At 42.1% G+C, this 19,130-nt stretch overlaps 1 protein-coding gene across 4 annotated transcripts in view; it reads right to left on the minus strand.

Annotated features, from left to right (window-relative positions):
* The window catches only part of MYOM1 (myomesin 1), a 122,357-nt gene that overhangs the window by 67,666 nt on the left and 35,561 nt on the right, over positions 1 to 19,130 (minus strand). For all 4 annotated transcript variants that reach the window (XR_015153912.1, XR_015153913.1, XM_086373104.1 and 1 more), the window contains exons 7-13: positions 17,100 to 17,188; positions 16,923 to 16,985; positions 15,050 to 15,214; positions 12,958 to 13,119; positions 5,718 to 5,859; positions 2,539 to 2,738; positions 681 to 737 (exon numbers count right to left, since the gene is read on the minus strand). Coding sequence is in view for 2 of the 4 variants with exons in the window: in XM_086373104.1 (XP_086229230.1) it covers positions 681 to 737; positions 2,539 to 2,738; positions 5,718 to 5,859; positions 12,958 to 13,119; positions 15,050 to 15,214; positions 16,923 to 16,985; positions 17,100 to 17,188 (878 nt within the window). In the remaining 2 variants the exon portion in view is untranslated. The remainder of the gene's footprint in view (positions 1 to 680; positions 738 to 2,538; positions 2,739 to 5,717; positions 5,860 to 12,957; positions 13,120 to 15,049; positions 15,215 to 16,922; positions 16,986 to 17,099; positions 17,189 to 19,130) is intronic.

Genomic DNA, 19,130 nt, shown 5'->3' on the forward strand with positions numbered 1-19,130 from the left:
GAACTCCCAACTACTGCTGATGGGAATGTAAAACGTACAATCATTTCGGAAAAGCGTTGGCAATTTCTTTAAAAATCAAACAGATATTTGTCAGATGACCTGTGCATTCAGCCTCTAGGTATTTATCCAAGAGAAACGAAAGGGTATATCCACAAAAACACTTATCAGAGAGGTTCATAGAGGCTTTCAAGTGTGAAGGTATAAATAAATTGGAATGAACTGATATATATGTCAACATGGATAAATATAATTAGGCTGAGTGAAGGCAATCAGGCAAAAATTAGTAGGATTCCATTTACGTAAAATTATGAACAACATAAACAACGGTGACAGGAAGCAGATTAGTGACAGCCTGGAGACAAGGAAGGAGCATGAGGAAACTTAAGGGGTGGTGGATATGTTCATTATTTTGATCACATCGGTGATTTCACAGGTATTCACACATGTAAAATTTATCACATTGTACGTTTTACAGACATGCAGTTTGGTCCATGTCATTGTACCTTAATAAATCTTAAAAAAAAAAAGTGATTCTCTAACAATATGTTACTTCATGATCTCCAAATACTTCAGTATGTTTTTTTCAAAACATCTTAAATAATATACACCATACCTTCCACAATAGTTAAACCGCATGGCAGAACATTGGCAGTACTATCAGGGGAAAACGTAGCTTTTACCTGTTGGTTCTTCCTCAGTGACAATGATCTGTCCAGTCCAGGGTGCTGAGGGCCGGCCTAACAGACATAAGTGTGAAAAATCAGAAACATTCACACAGTTCAACTGCACTGAGAAACTGATAAACGGTCCAGATTCATCACAAATGGGTTTGTTACTAGCTTACATATGTACCTTCCTAATGAGTCTTACCAAGTGTGTGCACAGTATTTGGGGGCAAGGGGCACAGCCCTGGGCATCAAACAACTCACAATTTGCAAGAGCCCAGAACTTGCCGGGACAGAGTCCATGTTTCTGGAATTGTACTCACACAAGCAAGGGGAACAGCCTGTGTCCATATACTCTTCAATGTGTATCTCCTGAACCACGTAGGCTCTCTTACCCTGCTTAAGAGATAGCATATACCTGGGAGAAACCTCTCGAGAACAATGCAAGCCTGGCTGTTTTGTATCTGTCATAATGAAGATCAAAGTGATGGCGGGCGTTGTTGATCATGCAGTGAAGCTCAACCAAAGGTATCTCTTTCCATTACTTTTAAAACTGTTACTTACAAAGGGAAGCATTTTTGATCCCAAGTAAAGGAAATGAGTGACTCAGGCAGTATAGAGTCACAGAGGAAATTCATTTCTGTGATTGTAGAAAGACATCAGAGAGAATGGTTCAACTCTTGCTTTCAATGAGGTATTTTCCACCAGAGTGTGTACAAAAACAGGAAGGTGAAATGCAAGATAACTTACTTTCAATTCCGGCAAATCTTATTTTCATTGAAATTTATAAAGGAGGAGTAAATGAAAATATGAGATGGAATTAAGAAAGATGAAGGGAAAGCTGGATGAAAAGTGAAAAAGCAGGTGAAAAGTGACTGGAGAGCAGTTGAGGAGCCTGACCAGAGAGTCTCCAGAGAGAAGGTGGCATCATTTTATTAGATTTTTTATTGATGCCACTGCATGTACTTAAGGTCAAGAAAAGCTATAAATGTGGTAAATGGCACAGACCAGTAGTCCTCAACTAGGGTGATTTTGTGCCCCCAGGGACATTAGGTAACATCTGGAGATAATTTTGATTGACACGATGGGGGTGAGGTGGTGAGGGTGCAGATTCTACAGGCGTCTAGTGGGTAGAGGCCAACGATGCTGCTAAACATCTCACAATGCACAGAACAGCCCCCACAACAAAGAGATAACTGGCCTAAATGTCACTAGAGCCAAGGTTGAGAAATCTGGCATAGACTGAAGTATGAAGGTCCAAAAATTCTTCACTGTCATTTTATGGTCCCTATTGTTAAGGATGCTATATTGGTTCCCATGAAACAAAAGCAGACCATAATTTACATACCACTATTTTGACGTCGAGACTTGGAGGCTAACTATATGAAGAGATTATTTTTGACTGCCTAATATGGCAACTCGAGTACAGATTAGATATAATGTTGTAAATGTGATTTTCCTTTGATAGCAGAAGCTCACAGTGTTGCGATATTAATGCTATAAGGGATAAATTCAGCGTTAAGAAAGTTATCTTACAATTTTAAGAAACTAAACCAGAAAGAAAAGTATATTTGAAGTGTTCTAATAAAATGAATAAAAATGCTCTTCAAGCTCCAGGTTTTCATATTTTCATTTCAAACACAATGCCTGGAACTCAGCTAAATAAGGCAAAGACTCTAAATGAAATAAACCCTTAGTGAATAGATAAATTAAAAAACAAAAAGTTTTTGTTTTCTTCCCCCTAGCATTTTTCTGATCAGTAAAGGATTTCTTATTCTCTTCTCCCTCTGGTGGACGGGGGAAGAATAACCTTGCAATGGCATCTACTGCAATCATTTTTAAAAGGTCATTCTGAAAAATGAGAAACACTTACTCTTCAGTCTAGCTTTCTCAGCCGGATCCAGAGCCGCCACGGGTTCGGAGACTCGAGAGGGCAGGCCTATCCCAACTTTGTTCACAGCTCGAACTCGGAATATGTAAGAACGGCCTTCAATCAACCCAGTGACTGGGAAACGAGCAAATTTCACAGGAATGTCATTGCACTGAGACCAAGTGTCTGTGCCCACCTCACATCTAAGGGAGAGAGAGAGTGATAGACAGGAATATGAGAGGAAGGGTGGCTAAGTAGATGGCTTCAGGGCTGCAAACCACCCCCAGTGCTTCAGGGCTTCGCTCTGTAAAACATCCACCTGGAGCAGCCTGCAGCAGATACATAACTGCAGGCACTCAGCTCCACTCAATTTCAACAAATCTACTCTAACAGAAAAGAAACCTCAGAGCTTTCATTAAGACATGTACATCCTTCCATCTCACTAAAAGCAAGCAGCTGAGGGGTCTCGTGTGCTAAGCAGAGGAGCTTTGGGGAGGGAAAAAAAGAAGCAGGCGGGTATGCACAGTTTTTACATAGCAGAAGGGGGAGGACCCCTCAAACATCCCCCCAGATAAGGTCTTCAGTTCTACCACTAGTGACTTATTTCTTTATCGTTCTTAGGCATTGTCTTTTAAAAATGAAACTACGGTTGAGAAAGTTAACACCCAACAAGACACCTCTCTGTACTATAGTCTGGAAAGAGCTCACTGGTGGTCACTACACGCGGTGTGGGTGGAACAGCGACATGGGCACTGTATTTTTTTTCTTATCAGATGAGACTGATGAGATGCAGGGAAATCCTTGGGCCTGGCAAGGGAAGGCTAAGTCCCTGGAACTTCTGATTTCTTACTGGGGGCCTTTACAGTGGCCAATGGCTGAGGAGAGAGGGGTTACATCCCAGGAGAAAAAGATGACAGTCCATACCATGCTTTCAGCCTGATCAATAGTCTGAGGGGCCCAATGTATGACCTCAGAATGCAGCAGTAAGTAACTCACTATTTTTTATGAGCAGAGCACCGCACTTTGAATTTTTATCACTTCCCCAACTCGGCTCTCTGTCTAAAGGGTATAATTTCCCAAAGGATTCTCAAGGGGGAAGAGGGTGCCAATGGCAGTGCAAAGGCAGTTGGAGTGGGGGCGGGGGTACGTTATTTTCACTTCCTTACCATCACCCTTCCATTCTTTGAGATAAATGGACATTTTCTTCAATCTTATGTGAAATGATATCAAATAAGGCTTCAGTCTATGCCTTCCACTCCCTCCCCCTGAATTTTCCTTTGTAGGAATTCTGGAGCTGCTGTGAACTGGCCAAGGGGGAGAGCTAGAAGGCTTGGACAAGCAACAGACCTCCCCTGCCTCCAGGAATTCTGCCAGGAAGCTCCCTCTTCCCCTGAGCAGATACTGTCTGGGTGACCAGTGGTCCTGGAACTCACTTCCAAACTCTCATGTGGGCAGAAAGGAAGGTGGGGAGCAGCTGCTCTGGAGACTTCCACAGCAAGAACACAAACTTAGCATTTTGCCACTAGGACTCAGCGATGGTTAGCTACTTGCTTCCTGTCTGTAATAACGGCACCTACCTCTCCAAGAGTGGCCATGGGTTAATGGGGCATGCACGTGAAGTGTTCAGAACAGTGCCATGCACACAGCAAATGCTTAATAAATATTCACCACATTATGGTTATTTTCATTATGACTAAAGCAAGAGGAAAACAAGATGTACTGATTGTCCCTGGTCTTTCAATGATCAAAGTCTGAAAATTCTTTGTAAATCTACCAAAGACAATAATGCAAAAACTGTAAGGATGAAAAAGAACCTACCTAAAATTTCACAAGTCATCATTACTCAATGATGAAATAATGTGGAAGCATTTTAGTGTAGGTTAAATAGTGTATAACTTATTATAAACATTTCTCTGGTTGGTTCTGAGCCTGGTAGGCATATACTTACTTATTTCTAGAAATATCAAGTTTAATCCAGCTTGGTACAAACCTGTTATACTACAGTGGCACAGGTTATCTGTTCCTAGTGGTTTTTACAGTCAGATTTTATTACTCAAAAATGGAAGAGAACTGGAGCAACTATTTGAAAAGAAACTAAGTCAGACAATAATGGTTTTAGGTCAATAATCTAAATTTGTTGTCTACATTGGCCAAGTTCACTGTCTAATTCATATGTGGTGGTTTAGTCACTAAGTCGTGTCCGCTTCTTTGTGACCCCATGGACTGTAACCTGCCAAGTTCCTCTGTCTATGAGATTCTCCAGGCAAGAATACTGGAGTGGGTTGCCATTTCCTTCTCCAAATTCATGTGTAAGGCCCATTTACTATAAATATAAAGCCTCTAAATTTTGGAGAATGTAAACAGCAACAATTTGTAGATAAAACAGTTTAGTACTATGGATATTTATTTCTTTGTCCAGCTTGATTCTTCTGATGTAAATAAAATTTTGTTAGTGTCCCTAGAGTATTATTATTTAATATTCTTAAATTACTGACATACTAGGAACATGGACATTATATGTGTTAAACTCCAGCTATTTCATTTCTGAAGTAGCCTCTATCAGGTGTACAGATTCATAATATTCTTGTCAAATAGACGACTTGGGCTGGTAGCAGAATTGAAGAATTATCTTTGAAGTTGAGGTAAGCAGATAGTTAAGTATATATTCATACCAATCTGTTTGGAGACAGAGACAGAGAGAAAAAGAGGGAGACATGACTGGTAAAGAAAACACTTCACCAAGAAACGCTGGGAGAGGGATTTCCAGGTTGTGCAGTGGTAAAGAGTCTGCCTGCCATTGCAGGGGACATGGATTCAATCCCTGATCTGGGAAGATTCCACATGCTATGGAGCAACTAAGCCCATGCGCCCCAACTATTAAGCCTGTGCTCTGGAGCCTGGGAACTGGAACCACTGAAGCCTGCATGCCCTAGAGCCTGTGCTCCACAAGAGAAGCCACAGCAATGAGAAGCCTACACACCTCAGCTAGAGAGTAGCCCCTGCTTGCCACAACTAGAGAAAAGCCCACGAGCAACGAAGACCCGGCGCGATCAAAAAATAAGTAAATAAAATAAAAATTAAAATCAGTATATTAAAAAAAGAGAGCGAAAGAAATGGTGGGAGAAACCAAGCAGGCATCTCTATAACCAATCACTCTAACTGAAGTCATACTAGGTACTAACTTATCAATAAAATATCCCAGAATTGGACTCCCTCCATCCACAGCCGGCTGCTTCCAGGTGATGATGATGTAATCCTTGTTGGCATCCAAGCACACCACGTCCAGGGGAGAGGCTGGGGCTCCTTCAATCTCTGCATCGGCATCTGGGGCAATACAGAAGGACCCCATGAACCCTCTCAGATGCATTGTGTTAGCCCCAGAAACCAAGGTCAGGCCTTTCTTACCACATGGCTGCAGTGGCTACATCGCTGGCCAAGTAGTTGTTTATTATTGTTGTTGCTGTTCAGTTGCTAAGTTGTGTCCAAATCTTTTGCAACCCCACACCCCACAGACTATAGCCCACCAGGATTTTCTGTCCATGGGATTCCCCAGGCAAGAATACTGGAGTAGGTTGCCATTTCCTTCTTCCTGACCCAGGAATGGAACCCACGTCTCCTGCTTGGCAGGCAGATTTTCTACCACTGAGCCACCAGGGAACTCCATTTGGCCCCAGTAGAGCAATCATCAATTTTGTAATTTGCTTACCAAAATAACAATGTGTGTTTTTCACCCTCAGTACAAGGAACATTATGTCAGAAAGGGCTCTGAAAAGGACCCATGACCTTGGCCTCGTGGCCCTTGCCTGCCCAAAATATTCTAAAAGAAAATAACTATGGAGACGTCAGAGACTGCTCTCAGAAAAGTCTAATGTAAATTATGCCAGGATGTCTGTTCTTAATTATTGTGCAGCATTACTCAGAAACTATAAATGGCTCCAAGGGGGAGCAAATAGCCCCTTCTGTCACCTTCTGGATCCACAAGAGAAGAAGAATCAAGAAGTTTTGCCCATCCCTATGCTGGGACTACCATTTTGGAAGAGAAACAAAAACATTCATTTTAATTAAATGTTTGTTCCCAAACTGAAGATACTTGCGAAAGGAACTCTGATGCAATACCCACATCTGAGCTTAGTTTATCTGAGTTTAGCAAAAGTCCAGGACTATACAAGAAACAGAGTTCAGTGACTGCCCATGAAACAGGATCTGCTGACTGTGGGTCCCCTCAGCAGTGTGTGCACAGATAAATTAGTGACTTGGGGGTGTTTTTAGGTGGAAAGGAAGGGGAATGAAAATAACCATTTAATAGTCTTTTAAGTGAGAACAATTAAGATAGGAGGCAGAATCCCCTGGGGGAGGAGATCCACAGTTGCCAATTCCTGCTGACATCCGGCCAGCACTTTAATAACTGGAATTAGTAGGGGAGGAGGCTGAGACTTGCAGGAGCCACTCACCCAGGGAAAGCACTCCTGTTTTTTGGGGGTTTTTTTTAGCACTCTTGTTGACCAAAGAAGAAACACTTTCTTTTCCAATGAGCTACACTTATGTAACTCTTGTAAGTCACCAAAATATTTGCTAAGAGGGCTGAGATGTTTGTTTGTATGCTTCTGAATCGAATAGGTGTGTGTTACCTGTGAAGGGCTCAAATCATTTTGGTTTTGAACATTCTATTTCTTGCCCCATGAACTTGTGTGAACTCATGAACCTGCAGGGTAATATGTCCTGTGTAAGTGCTATAGGAGAATCTAACTGAATCATCATGCCTGAAACACAATGCAGAATCCCTGCATGCCACACGATGGCAAACGGGCATTTGGGGAGGGCAGGGGAGAAACGTCTTTCCTTCCAGGCTTTCAGAGTACTGGATGCTCCAGAGAAGGTCAGCTGATGGTGAAGGTAGAGCTGAGTTGTGTGCATGCTCAGTTGCTCAGTCATGTCTCTTTGCGGCCCCATGGACTGTATGGAGCCCTCCAGGCTCCTCTGTTCATGGCATTTTTCAGACAAGAATACTGGAGTGGGTTTTCATTTCCTTCTCCAAGGGATCTTCCCAGGGATCAAAACTGCATCTCTTGAGTCTTCTGCCTTGGCAGGTGGATTCTTTACGACTAAGCCACCTGGAAGTCCCGGAGTGGAGCTAGCAGGAGGTAGAAACTCTGACTTTAACAGGCCTAAGATTTGCTCAGCTGCAATGAAGGCAGCTGGCAACCTCTAGCCATGCCCTTTTTTTTTTTTTTTTTTAAAGCAAAAGGCCCGTAGTGTAACAACTGGTAAACTTGGTGCTGATAGGTAAATTCATTGTGTGTAACAGAGCCTGGAAGACAGTAAGCATTTAGGGAGCCATTTCTCAGCATTTCTATAAAATTGCTTGGAATGTGCCATTTGTTGTGTGGACTTGAAAATCTTTCAAAACACATATTCTGTATAGCAGCTGCTGGAAGTCAAATCTGGAACTGTTACGTTGCTTCACACTTGTGCTCTCGCCTTCGTCAGCTGCTGCAGGGCGCCTGGCCCATGGCACCCGTCTGGTCAATGTCAATTCTCTTCTTAGCCTCTGCCCTTTCTTCTCCCAATGCTCCAAATAGTCAAACTTTTTGTAGCTTTGATTGATTAGGCCAAAGATTAGCCTGTTTCTCTTTTATATTTTGATCTCTGACACAGTCTATTTAATAACTTTTTTCAAAATGTAATTCTATTGTTTATCTTTATTATAAAAGTAGTGCATGCTTATAAAATATATGATAAAAATATATGTTAAAATCCCTCTTAATTCCATAACTCAGAGATTACTACTCTTAATACATTGGCCTAAACTTTTCGGGATTTTTTTTCTATATTTATAAACTCAAAAGTGCTTGTTTTTCATAATCTAAATCAACTACATTTCAATTTTTTAAGTGATTGTTTTTTAAATAAAAGTGGGATTGGACTATATAGTTTCATGTAAACTGTTTTTTAAAATATATTTTCATATTAATTAGTATAAGTATACACCATTAGGGGCTTCCCAGGTGGCACTAGTGGTAAAGAACTCATCTGCCAATGCAGGAGACATAAGAGCCAAGGGTTCAATCCCTGAGTTGGAAAGATCCCCTGGAGAAGGGTACGGCAACCCACTCCAGTCTTCTCTCCTGGAGAATCCCATGAATAGAAGAGCCTGGAGGGCTCCAGTCCGTAGGGTTGCAAAGAGTGGGACATGACTGAATGACTTAGCACGAACATATACACCATTAGCTTTCATTGTTGTGCAGTACTTCCCTTGTTTTTATGGACTATTTATTACACATTATTTTCAACTCTGATTGGCGGATACCTAGATTCCTTCCAGACTTTCCCTGAAACAAACATTCCTTTCTCAATTTTGTCCACTAAAATTCTTAGAACTAGAATTGTTGTCGGAGAAGGCAGTGGCACCCCACTCCAGTACTCTTGCCTGGAAAAATCCCATGGATGGAGGAGCCTGGTGGGCTACAGTCCATGGGTCGCTAAGAGTCGGACATGACTGAACGACTTCACTTTCATTTTTCACTTTCATGCACTGGAGAAGGAAATGGCAACCCACTCCAGTGTTCTTGCCTTGAGAATCCCAGGGACAGGGGAGCCTGGTGGGCTGCCGTCTATGGGGTCGCAGAGAGTCGGACACGACTGAAGCGACTTAGCAGCAGCAGCAGAATTGTTGAAAGTGTACACTATTGATATATAGTGACAAAACACCCTGAGAAAAGCTGAACCAATTTACACTCACCAACAACATGTTTATCCATCCATTCCTTCATTCTAATGGATTCTAAAAACCTTGTAAATCTTTTGAATGTGATAGATCAATTTTATTGCTTTATTAGCAAAAACTTTTTCATCCATTTATCTGTCAATTGTAATTCTTTTTTCATTACATTTATATCCCATCCTTCATCACTTTATCATCTTTCCCTGCTCCCCCCACCATGTATGTGTGGAGGGGTGGGGAGAATATATAGAAGTCTCAAAGAATATGTATTAAAATGATAATTTTGGATATCTCTGGGTGGTAGACTTATGATGGCTTTTCTTTTGTCCTTTTTTGCTTATTTACATTATCTATTTTTTCAAAAAGAACATATAGCATCTATGTAATAAAACCCTGGCCCAAAGTGTACATCTCTGAAATGTGTTTCTGCTGACATATGGTGCTTTCTGCACTGATCATTCTGGTTCAGAAGCTATTTCCTAAGCAACAAAATACCAGAGTCTAAAAAAAAAATGCATGGAAATGGCTTCATGTAGCTCAAAGTTTGAAAAAAAAAAACCAAAACATAAAATGTCACTTAAAACACTCTGGCAGTTTCTCAAAAATTAAACACAAATTTAACATATGACCCAGCAATTCCAGTGGTAGCTATCTAACCAAGAGAAATGAAAGCCCAGGTCAATGCATACAAATAGAAATCTTCACAGCAGCGTTATTCAGAGTAGTCAGAGAGCAGAAACAATCCAATTGTCTATCAACTGGTGAATAGACACACAAAATGAAGCATATCTAGTCAGCAATAAAAAGAAGTAAACTACCATCATAAAGAACCTCAAAACATATGCTCAATGAAAAAAAAGACAAAAGTGAAAGATCACATATTCAGAAATGTTTAGAAAAGAAAGTCTATAGTGACAGGGAGTAGATTAGTGGCTGCTTGGAGGCTAGTCTGGGAACGAGAGTGGGGAAGGGACACAAGAAATATCTCGGGTGGGGCAGGGCGTGATGGGAATGTTCTAAAGCTGGATTGTAGATGGAGGGCTGGTGGTGCACAGCTCTATAAATATTCCAAAAAGCACTGTCCACTTAGCATGGTTGACTCTTATGGTATGTAATTACATCTCAACAAAGATTTTTTAAAAGAATCCAAACCATAGCATTTAAAATAAACTTACGAGGGAAATCGTCTTCTAAAAGTTGAATTCACAACTCGATTTCTGAGGCTCGTCTTTGCAATTTCATCTTTCCATGAATCTTCTCAATTCTCTCAACATCTGATACATTTTAGAATCTTCCCTTATTTTGTGGAATGAAGACCAGCTTAATGATAAACTTCAATCCTTCCACCTGTCTGCATTTAGTAATGTGAAATTTGGCCTCAACCTGCAAAGGACCATGACCCTGGCATGGCCACTGAGAAATGTTATTGAGGAGACCCTAGACTGTGTCTGAGCTCCCAGGGAAAGAGCACAGAGGGACTCCTCAAGGCATAACTCAGTGCTTTCTGAGTCACCAGAGAGACTCTAGTTCAGGTAAGACAGTTTAGAGCAGAGGCAAAGACCCTGTTTGCTTATTCAGTTCTCATCTGGCCAGGGCTATCACGGTGGTTAAATAAATATACTTGCTGATAACTTCCAATGTGTCCGTTTTCACTGCAAATGACCCAGAAGGCTACCCTCTTTTCCCCCTCGCAAGATCTGACTTTTTCCAAAATACCCAGTTTTCAGTTGGTAGAGATATCCATGTATCTTTATCAGTAGCTGATCTGAGGCAGAATCCGATGATCATTTATTATTGCTCAGTACCGCTGTGGTGTAGACTGCTGACCGTCCCTAGTGTCCACTCCTCCTGTTGCCTTTTGGTACTGGAACCCTTGATCTTCCACAGGTAACACGCTGTCCAGCTAAAACTTCATCACCCCAGCTCCCCAGCACACATGGAGGTGTATTCACCAGGAAGAAGTGCTGTGTGCATCTCTGCATTTCCCCTCCCACAGGCTGGCCTGGGAGCACGGGGCAGCACACAGGGCCAGCCGAGCAGCAACATAGATGGGACCAGAGGCTCTGAACGAGTGCTTTGAGCAGGACCATCTGGACCACCCTTCTACATTGATGGACACAGGACAGAAATAAACCTCTTGTTTTCAAGTTCCATTTCAGCAGCTTAGCCTATTCCCTGACTAAAATCCTGGGTTAGCCACCAGAAGACCTGCATCTTAGTACCACTTCTGTTTCTAAATAACTGTGAAGTTTCTGCATGCATGCTAAATCACTTCAGTCGTGTCTGACTCTTTGCAACCCCATGGACTGTAACCCACCAGGCTCCTCTGTCCATTGGATTCTCCAAACAAGAGTACTGGAGTGGGTTGCCATTCCCTTCTCGACCTGCGATAGAACCTGTGACTGAACCCAGGGATCGAACCTGCATCACTTACTTCTCCTGCATTGGCAGGCAGGTTCTTTACCACTAGTGCCACCCACGAAGCCCGTGAGGCTTTTGGGAAATCAATTTACTTTGCTGAGCTTTAGTTTCTGCATCTTAAAATGAAGCGGAATCCTAACATTTTGTGAGCCTTAGACTTCTTTGGAAAATTGGTAAAGCGGAAAGAATAAATGTCCAGGGCTGACCTCCTTCATCCAGCCATGTACCCCAGGAGGAAATATTCCTCTGACTTAACCATCTCAGCACCAGGCACCAGACAACTAGGCACAACCCCTATGGCTTAGGGTCCACTGAAACTGTTCACACTAGCCGATCCTGAATTGTTTATCCCACCCCGCCTTGCCTTTTCCACAGGAAATCCAGTAAAGACTGTGGTCCGAGCTCTCAGAAGGGTCTGACCCTTCTTCCTCCTGAGCGAGCAATGCTGCTGCCTCCCCCTGTGGCCCGGTGTGGGTCTCCAGGACCTGTGAGTGTAATACACTCTATTTTCCTGAGCCCCTCCTCTGTCTGCTCGTGTGGCCACACCTGACTGACAGTCACATAAAAGAACACAGAGCACTACCCTTGTGCCCAGGACATGTTCATGATCTTCCAAGTGTGCTCAGATCTCATGTAGCAAGAACATTTACGTTCAAGACACTGCTGAGAAAAGAAAGACTCTTAAAATCAACAACCATAACTTGTCTTAAAGATTCGGTTGTAGCATCTTGCTTCCTAGTTCGTTAAAGCTGTAAGAGAAGGCCTGGGATGAAGTAATAAATTAGCTCTCCAAAACAGATGAAGAGTGAATCCCCATTGCTATTTTATTGTTCCTTCTTTAAACCAAGATGACTTCACTCACATCATCAGGATGTAGCCCCTCAAACACCTGCAGAGGACTGCGCTGGTGGCTCACTGAAGAAGAGGCAGCACAGTCTAGAAACTGGTCATCTTCAGGTTGGTGCTTTTCGGGTTGACCTTTTCACATCCATTCTAATTTTACCGGATGCTAACATCCTTGTGCTACATCATCTGGGAGAATTTTTTAATTTTTTTTGGCTGCACCATGTAGCTTGCGGGATCATAGCTCTCAGACCAAGGATTGAACCCTGGCACCCCAGCAGTGGAAGCACTGAGTCCTGAACTCTGGACCACCAGGGAGGTCCCGGGAGGAATTTTCAAACAGCTCTTTCATCATTACCCAAAATACGTTTGGATAGATTGATACGGACTCAGTGTTTTAAATATTCTCAGATGTTCTGCTTTTTGCCAGGCCTTACCTCGAACAAAGACGTAAGCACTGTACTGTTCATAATATTCTCCCATTCGCGCACGAACTGTGTAGAGACCTTCGTCTTCCTTGTTGAGATGAGAAAATGTTAGTGTTGCCCGATCTCCACTCCAATGTGTTTGCACCCATTTTGATGGAGAAACAGGTACCCCTGGGGGGAAAAATGTAAACAAATTTACTGACTTCTTTCTCCATTACTATCTTCTTCCTCCCTCCCCGCAACTCGCTCCTCTCCCCATCTCTCTCTCTCTTTATTCCTCTTCTTCTATATTGAAAGCTATCTATTACAGGAAGTCTGCAGGGCTTTGAGTCATTGTGTCATATTTATATTGGTTAAAATGCTAGACCAGAAGTGAGGGAACCACGGCCAGATATACCATCTGGAAGACTCAGTGCAAAATGAAACTGCACGGCTCTTGGCTCAAAAAGCAGAAGAAAAAAATACAGTTAAGAAATAAGATATAAAACTTTTTCCTCTAAAAATAGTTTATTATTTATAAAACATAATAGGGTAATACAAATTGCAAGAAAATAATTATTTTCATGCCATAATTCTTACATACAAAACAATACTTTATTTTGTGATATGTTGATTGATAACACAGAATTTTTGACTTATTTTTTTGCAACCTCAGTTCTTAGGCCATCAGATTTATACTTTAGCAACTTTATTTTAAATTAATAAAATTGAAAGTAACATCATTCAGTCTTGGCAAATGAAAAGTCACAAATAATTTTGATTTATTTTGAGAAAGATCTTTCTGCTGATGCAACTATTAATGCTGCTGTTAAGAGTGCTATATAGTTACAGTATTATACACTTTTATACTATATACAATTATATAGTTATGGTTATAAAATTAACATTAGGTTAATCCTCTGATAAACTATTTTAAAATATAAATTTTTGTACTCTAGAGCTGACAATTCTTGAGGAACAATTTTTTCTAAAAAGATCTATCTCCTTATACAAATAGTTTCATGTAAGTCTGAATTTAATTTTAAATGTATATTTACATAATGGCATCTTAAATGTTTCCTCTTACATGACCTGTAACTTGTGATGACTTCATGATTTGTATATAATTTAAATGCCTAGTTATACATTTTCTTACTGTACCTTCGATTATGAGAAAAATTACTTAGAAAAATCTTTCTTGTTAATAAACTGCTTCATCCAAAGTTTTGTATGGAAATAGTGTTCATTTTCACTGAATGTGGCAATCTTTAAATTTTTATTTCCAAGCCTGTGAATATTTGCTTTGCAATGTTGTAGCAGTTTTCATAAACAGAGAGTCCAAACTCAGAAGAACTCTAACAACTGCCTTATGTGCCTTACTGCAATACCTGTATACATGCTTCTATTTTGTAATGTTTTATAGACAAAGTTTACTGTGTGATTGTTCCTGTCACGGTGCTTAGGCCAGGACGTCATGTTTGAGCAGATCCCACCAAGACGGGCCCTGGAGATGGACAGGGGATCTGGACTCCCACAGGGCTCCCGGCTGCATCTGGCGGGTCTCTCCTCTCCTCCAGGGCCACGTCCGGCAGCACCGCTGCCGCTACCACTGCAGCTACCGCTGGCTTCACTCCCGGCTCAGGTCCTGGTCTTAGCCTTCGCTTCACGATGGCCCAGCCTGCCCGGTGCCCACATGGACACTGAAGTTTAGGCCAGCTGCGTGGTGAGCACGCTGACTACCACCCACAGTGGTACCACTGGTACCTCCTGGGAACCAACAGGACTTCCCTGGATTTCACTTTATCTTACCGAATAAAATTAACTTACAAAATGAATATATATCCAACTTGTAAAAGGAAAATACATGTTTTGTGATCCTTTCCCTGTATTACACTGTGATAAGAAATTATGATCTCCACAAACATATTATAAAAGTTCTGCTACTCTAAAATATGTGTAAAAACTTTTGTAACACCCAGTATGTTATGTCCTCCACTATCTAGTTTCTGCCAGGTCTGGTAAACAGAACTGCAATCTACAGACATTCATGCTTTAGGACCAAGTCTGGTCTGTGACCTTCTGCGAATATGAGCCTCATTGAGAATTCATCATTAAGGCTCACCATTTCGGTACCACTGGATCTCCGGCTGGAAATGTTTAATTTCAGGGGTGATAACTACACGGCAGCCCAGACTCATCGTCTCGCCTTCTCTCCCGAAAGACACTTCAAACTTGTCATCAAAGTGGATCTCAAACCTGGACGCATAACCGTAAGGGGTCACGGCAACTGGGCACAACAGAAACAAACATCAGTAATTCATTTTTTCTCATCAACGAGACATAAGCGTTTTAATGAGCACAGGCCGAAAGCAATCACAACAAACCTATCAAATGATTTATACATCATAGTTTCAAATTTTCCAGCCATTGTATCTCAGTATAAATCAAATGACAAGAGAAGGATCGGATTTGGGATGTGTTCTTCCTTACTCCCACCCAGCACGCCTTCTTGTGCATGGGATTGATACCCATGATTACAACTAGGCATATTAAAATTAGGAGCCATTCCATGAAGTATGGAGAGACATCAAGCCAATCAGTTAGGTGAAAAACTGACCCAAGAGTCAATATTCCCATAACCATTTTCAAAACGACCACTTTTTTTTTTTTCCAACCACTTATTTTTTAATGTTTGGAAAATAAGAATTTAGGGCTTGACTACCATTTCCAGTCTGAACAGTGTCAGCATCTAGTTACTGAAGAACCATAAGGGTTTTACTTTTATTGCTTCCCATGAAAAGAAGTTCTGATGCAGATGACATGATCGAAATTCACAAATTTATAAATTACTATGGATCAGAATACTAATAATTTGTTATTAAACCACACTTAGAGCTCATTTTACATTGCATTTTATAAATTAGTGTATGCATTTATTCATTCATCATCAAATACTACTCTGCATCAGGTTCTAGTGTCCAAAGATAAAAGGTCCAGCCTAGCCTCAAATGGCTCATGGGTCAGTGGGAGCAAACAGTTAACAATTAGTGTCCAGTGAGTAGATGCCCTTACAGAGGTGTCACAGCCTCCACCCGGACACATAGCCTAAGTAGGTGGGGGCTGGGGTACGGTAGGGGGCCGACAGAGACTTCTTAAGGAGATGATGCTACACTGGATATATAAGGATGAATAAGACTGCCCTGATACAGTCCAGACTCTATATATGTGTGTGTGTGGTTAAGCCACACTGCAGGTTTGTATAATGATTTTTCTCAGCTTAAGGAAAGAAAGACTTAAAAGCATTTGTCATTTTTAGCCCATTACATCCAGGCTTTTATAAAACCAGAATAAAGCAATTATAAGCAGAAGAAGAATACAGTAGCCAAAGAATCTAAAAAAATAAAACTAACTACAGGTAGTATTACGTAAATGTGCTAAATCGCTTCAGTCATGTCCGACTCTTTGCAACCCTATGGACTATAGCCTGCCAAGCTCCTCTGTCCATGGGATTCTCTGGACACAAATACTGGAGGGGGTTGCCATGCCCTCCTCCAGGGGATCTTCCCCACCCAGGGACTGAACCCACGTCTCTTATGTCTCCTGCACTGTCAGGCAGGTTCTTTACCACTGGTGCCACTTGGGAAGCCCATTACATACATACTAGCACATATTATAGACTATGCATTTATTCTGGGCTTCCCAGGTGGTGCTAGTGATAAAAAATCCATCTGCCAGTGCAGGAGATGGAAGAGACATGAGTTCCATCCCTGGGTCGGGAAGATCCCTTGAAGGAAGGCATGGCAACCCACTCCGGTATTCTTGCCCAGAGAAGACTGGGCAGGACAGAGGAGCCTGGCAGGCTACAGTCCATGGGTCACAAAGAGTCGGACAGAACTGAAATGACTTAGTATACCTGCATTTTTTTCAGTGTTATGGAATAGCTTATTATACAGTATTGTATAGAGATGACACAGCAAAAATATTTTCAGACTTACAGCTGGGGGGCAAGGTAGATGCCCCCGAATGGAAGCGAGTATCATCAAGCTCTCCCTTGTATCCTAGAAAAGAAAGCAGCAATTTTTGACAACTGCTTCTTGACCTGTTTATATGTTAGCAGTGAGAATAAATTTTTTAAAAATACACTGTGATTGAAACAAGTCCAGCAAACCTACTCTTTACCACAACCGAAGCATACGCTGAAAGTTCTCCTTTGGCATTCATCGCCGAGGCCCGGTACTGAGCCGTGTCTTCAAAATCACACCTGAAAGAACAGATGGGATGAGTGCCCGGTGCAGTGACACTCCTGGTACAGTTGTCCCTCAGTGTCTGCAGGGGACTGGTTCCAGGACCCCCATGGATAACACAATCCAAGGAGGCTCAAGTCCCTTAAGTCAGTGGTCCCCAACCTTTTTGGCACCAGGGACCAGTTTCATGGAAGACAATTTTTCCAGGGATGGGGCACAGGCAAAGGCAGGGGGCTATTGGTTCAGGCAGCAATGGAAGCAATGGGGAGCGGCAGATGAAGCTTAGCTCACTTGCCCACCGCTCACCTCCTGCTGTGCCGCCCGGATCCTAACAACCATGGAACGGCACAGGTACCGGTCCTCAGCTGGGGGATTGGGGACCCCTGTTTTAAGTAAAATGGAGTAGTACACTGAGGCCTCAGTACCCATGGGTTCTGTATCCACAGATAAGGCGGGCTGATGTAACCCTGACTGTTTTGTCAAGGATCTCTTTGCTAACATGACACACAGCACGTCATCAGTTAACACACCGCTCTTTGGGACTCTTGATAAAGCTACACTTCCTAATCAAGTTCCCTGTGGGATTTTACATAGGCCAATAGATCTACCTGCCAACAGCTATAGTCCACTATGACCCTAGCTTGAGTTAATTTAAAATGTCCAAAAATAAAAGCCAACAAAGTGTTGAGTATATAGAGCATGAACAGTGTGATGAAAAATTGGTTTACAGTTGTATCTGGAGCAGAAAATGTCTGGTCATGTACCTTTGTAGCAGGTAGGACCCTGAGGGGCCTCCCTCAGGATGGGTTTCAGTCTGGCTGTTATAGTGTGATGGAGAGACAAAGAAACAACCTCTCCTTATAGACGCCCAAATGGATTCAGGTTTGTCTAGTGTGGTTCTGTGTTTTAGCCTCAGAGTACAAACAAGTTATCTGTCCCTCAATTCTACTAATGTTCAGGCCCACAACACAATACAAGAAGTGCCATTTGGAAGTTCCTCTAAGTTATGATGGATGCAGACATAGGGATGTCTTGGGAGACCTGGGTTCGATCCCTGGGTTGGGAAGATCCCCTGGAGGAGGGAATGGCTACCCACTCCAGTATTCTGGCCTGGAGAATGCCATGGACAGAGAAGCCTGGAGGGCTATAGTCCATGGGTAGCAAAGAGTATACTCCACTGAGTGACTTTCACTTTCACTTTAGAGAGAGAAGGCTCTTATGCAGAGATGAACAGGCTAAGATTTCAAAGCATGCTGTTTTATCATTGCCAGGGTTCATGTTCTTCACTGTTCTTCTTTAGTTTCATTGGTGAAATTTGAATTCTTGCTGAAATTTTACAGACATTCATAGAATCCCAGGCGGGTCAATATAGTTGTTTCTTCCATGGTTGTTTAATTATAAAGCAACCACACAGCTCGCTGCCGACTTGGTTGAATCACTGACGGACAGAATGGGTGGGTCTTTAGGAAGGGGTCCCTGCCTGGCGATCATCCCAGAGTCCCAGGGTTCTGCTTGAAGCCGAGAATGACCTGTGCCAACCTCTCTGATCTGAGAAAGCTATATATCTCCTGAGATTAGAATGACTTAAATTCTACTTTGACTTCACAGCATGTCATGGTTTCATTTGAACTGGAAATGCTGGGAGCTTGTGTAACTTCTTCATCCACATTAGTAGGCTTGGATTTCAAAACCATGTTAGGAGACATGATACCCCTTTGAAGACCTAGAAACTTTGATGTGGATTCTGCTTTAAAATTTTTGCTGTTGATTTGCTTTAAAAAACATCCCAGTGTCAGGCCCTGCATCCATCTGACAGAATGGGCACATAGTTTCCACGCAGTTTCTGGTGAGCTAAAGGAAAAAACAACTTCTCTAGGTCCAGTTTACATTCAGTGTCACCCACCTCAAACTTCACTGGCCTCTACTGAGGAAAGACAAACGTGTATAATGCTGATGCAG

The sequence above is a fragment of the Bos grunniens genome, chromosome 24 (assembly GCF_055505025.1).
Source record: "Bos grunniens cultivar Pamir isolate PY7600 chromosome 24, Bosgru_T2T1.0, whole genome shotgun sequence".
Lineage (NCBI taxonomy): Eukaryota > Metazoa > Chordata > Mammalia > Artiodactyla > Bovidae > Bos > Bos grunniens.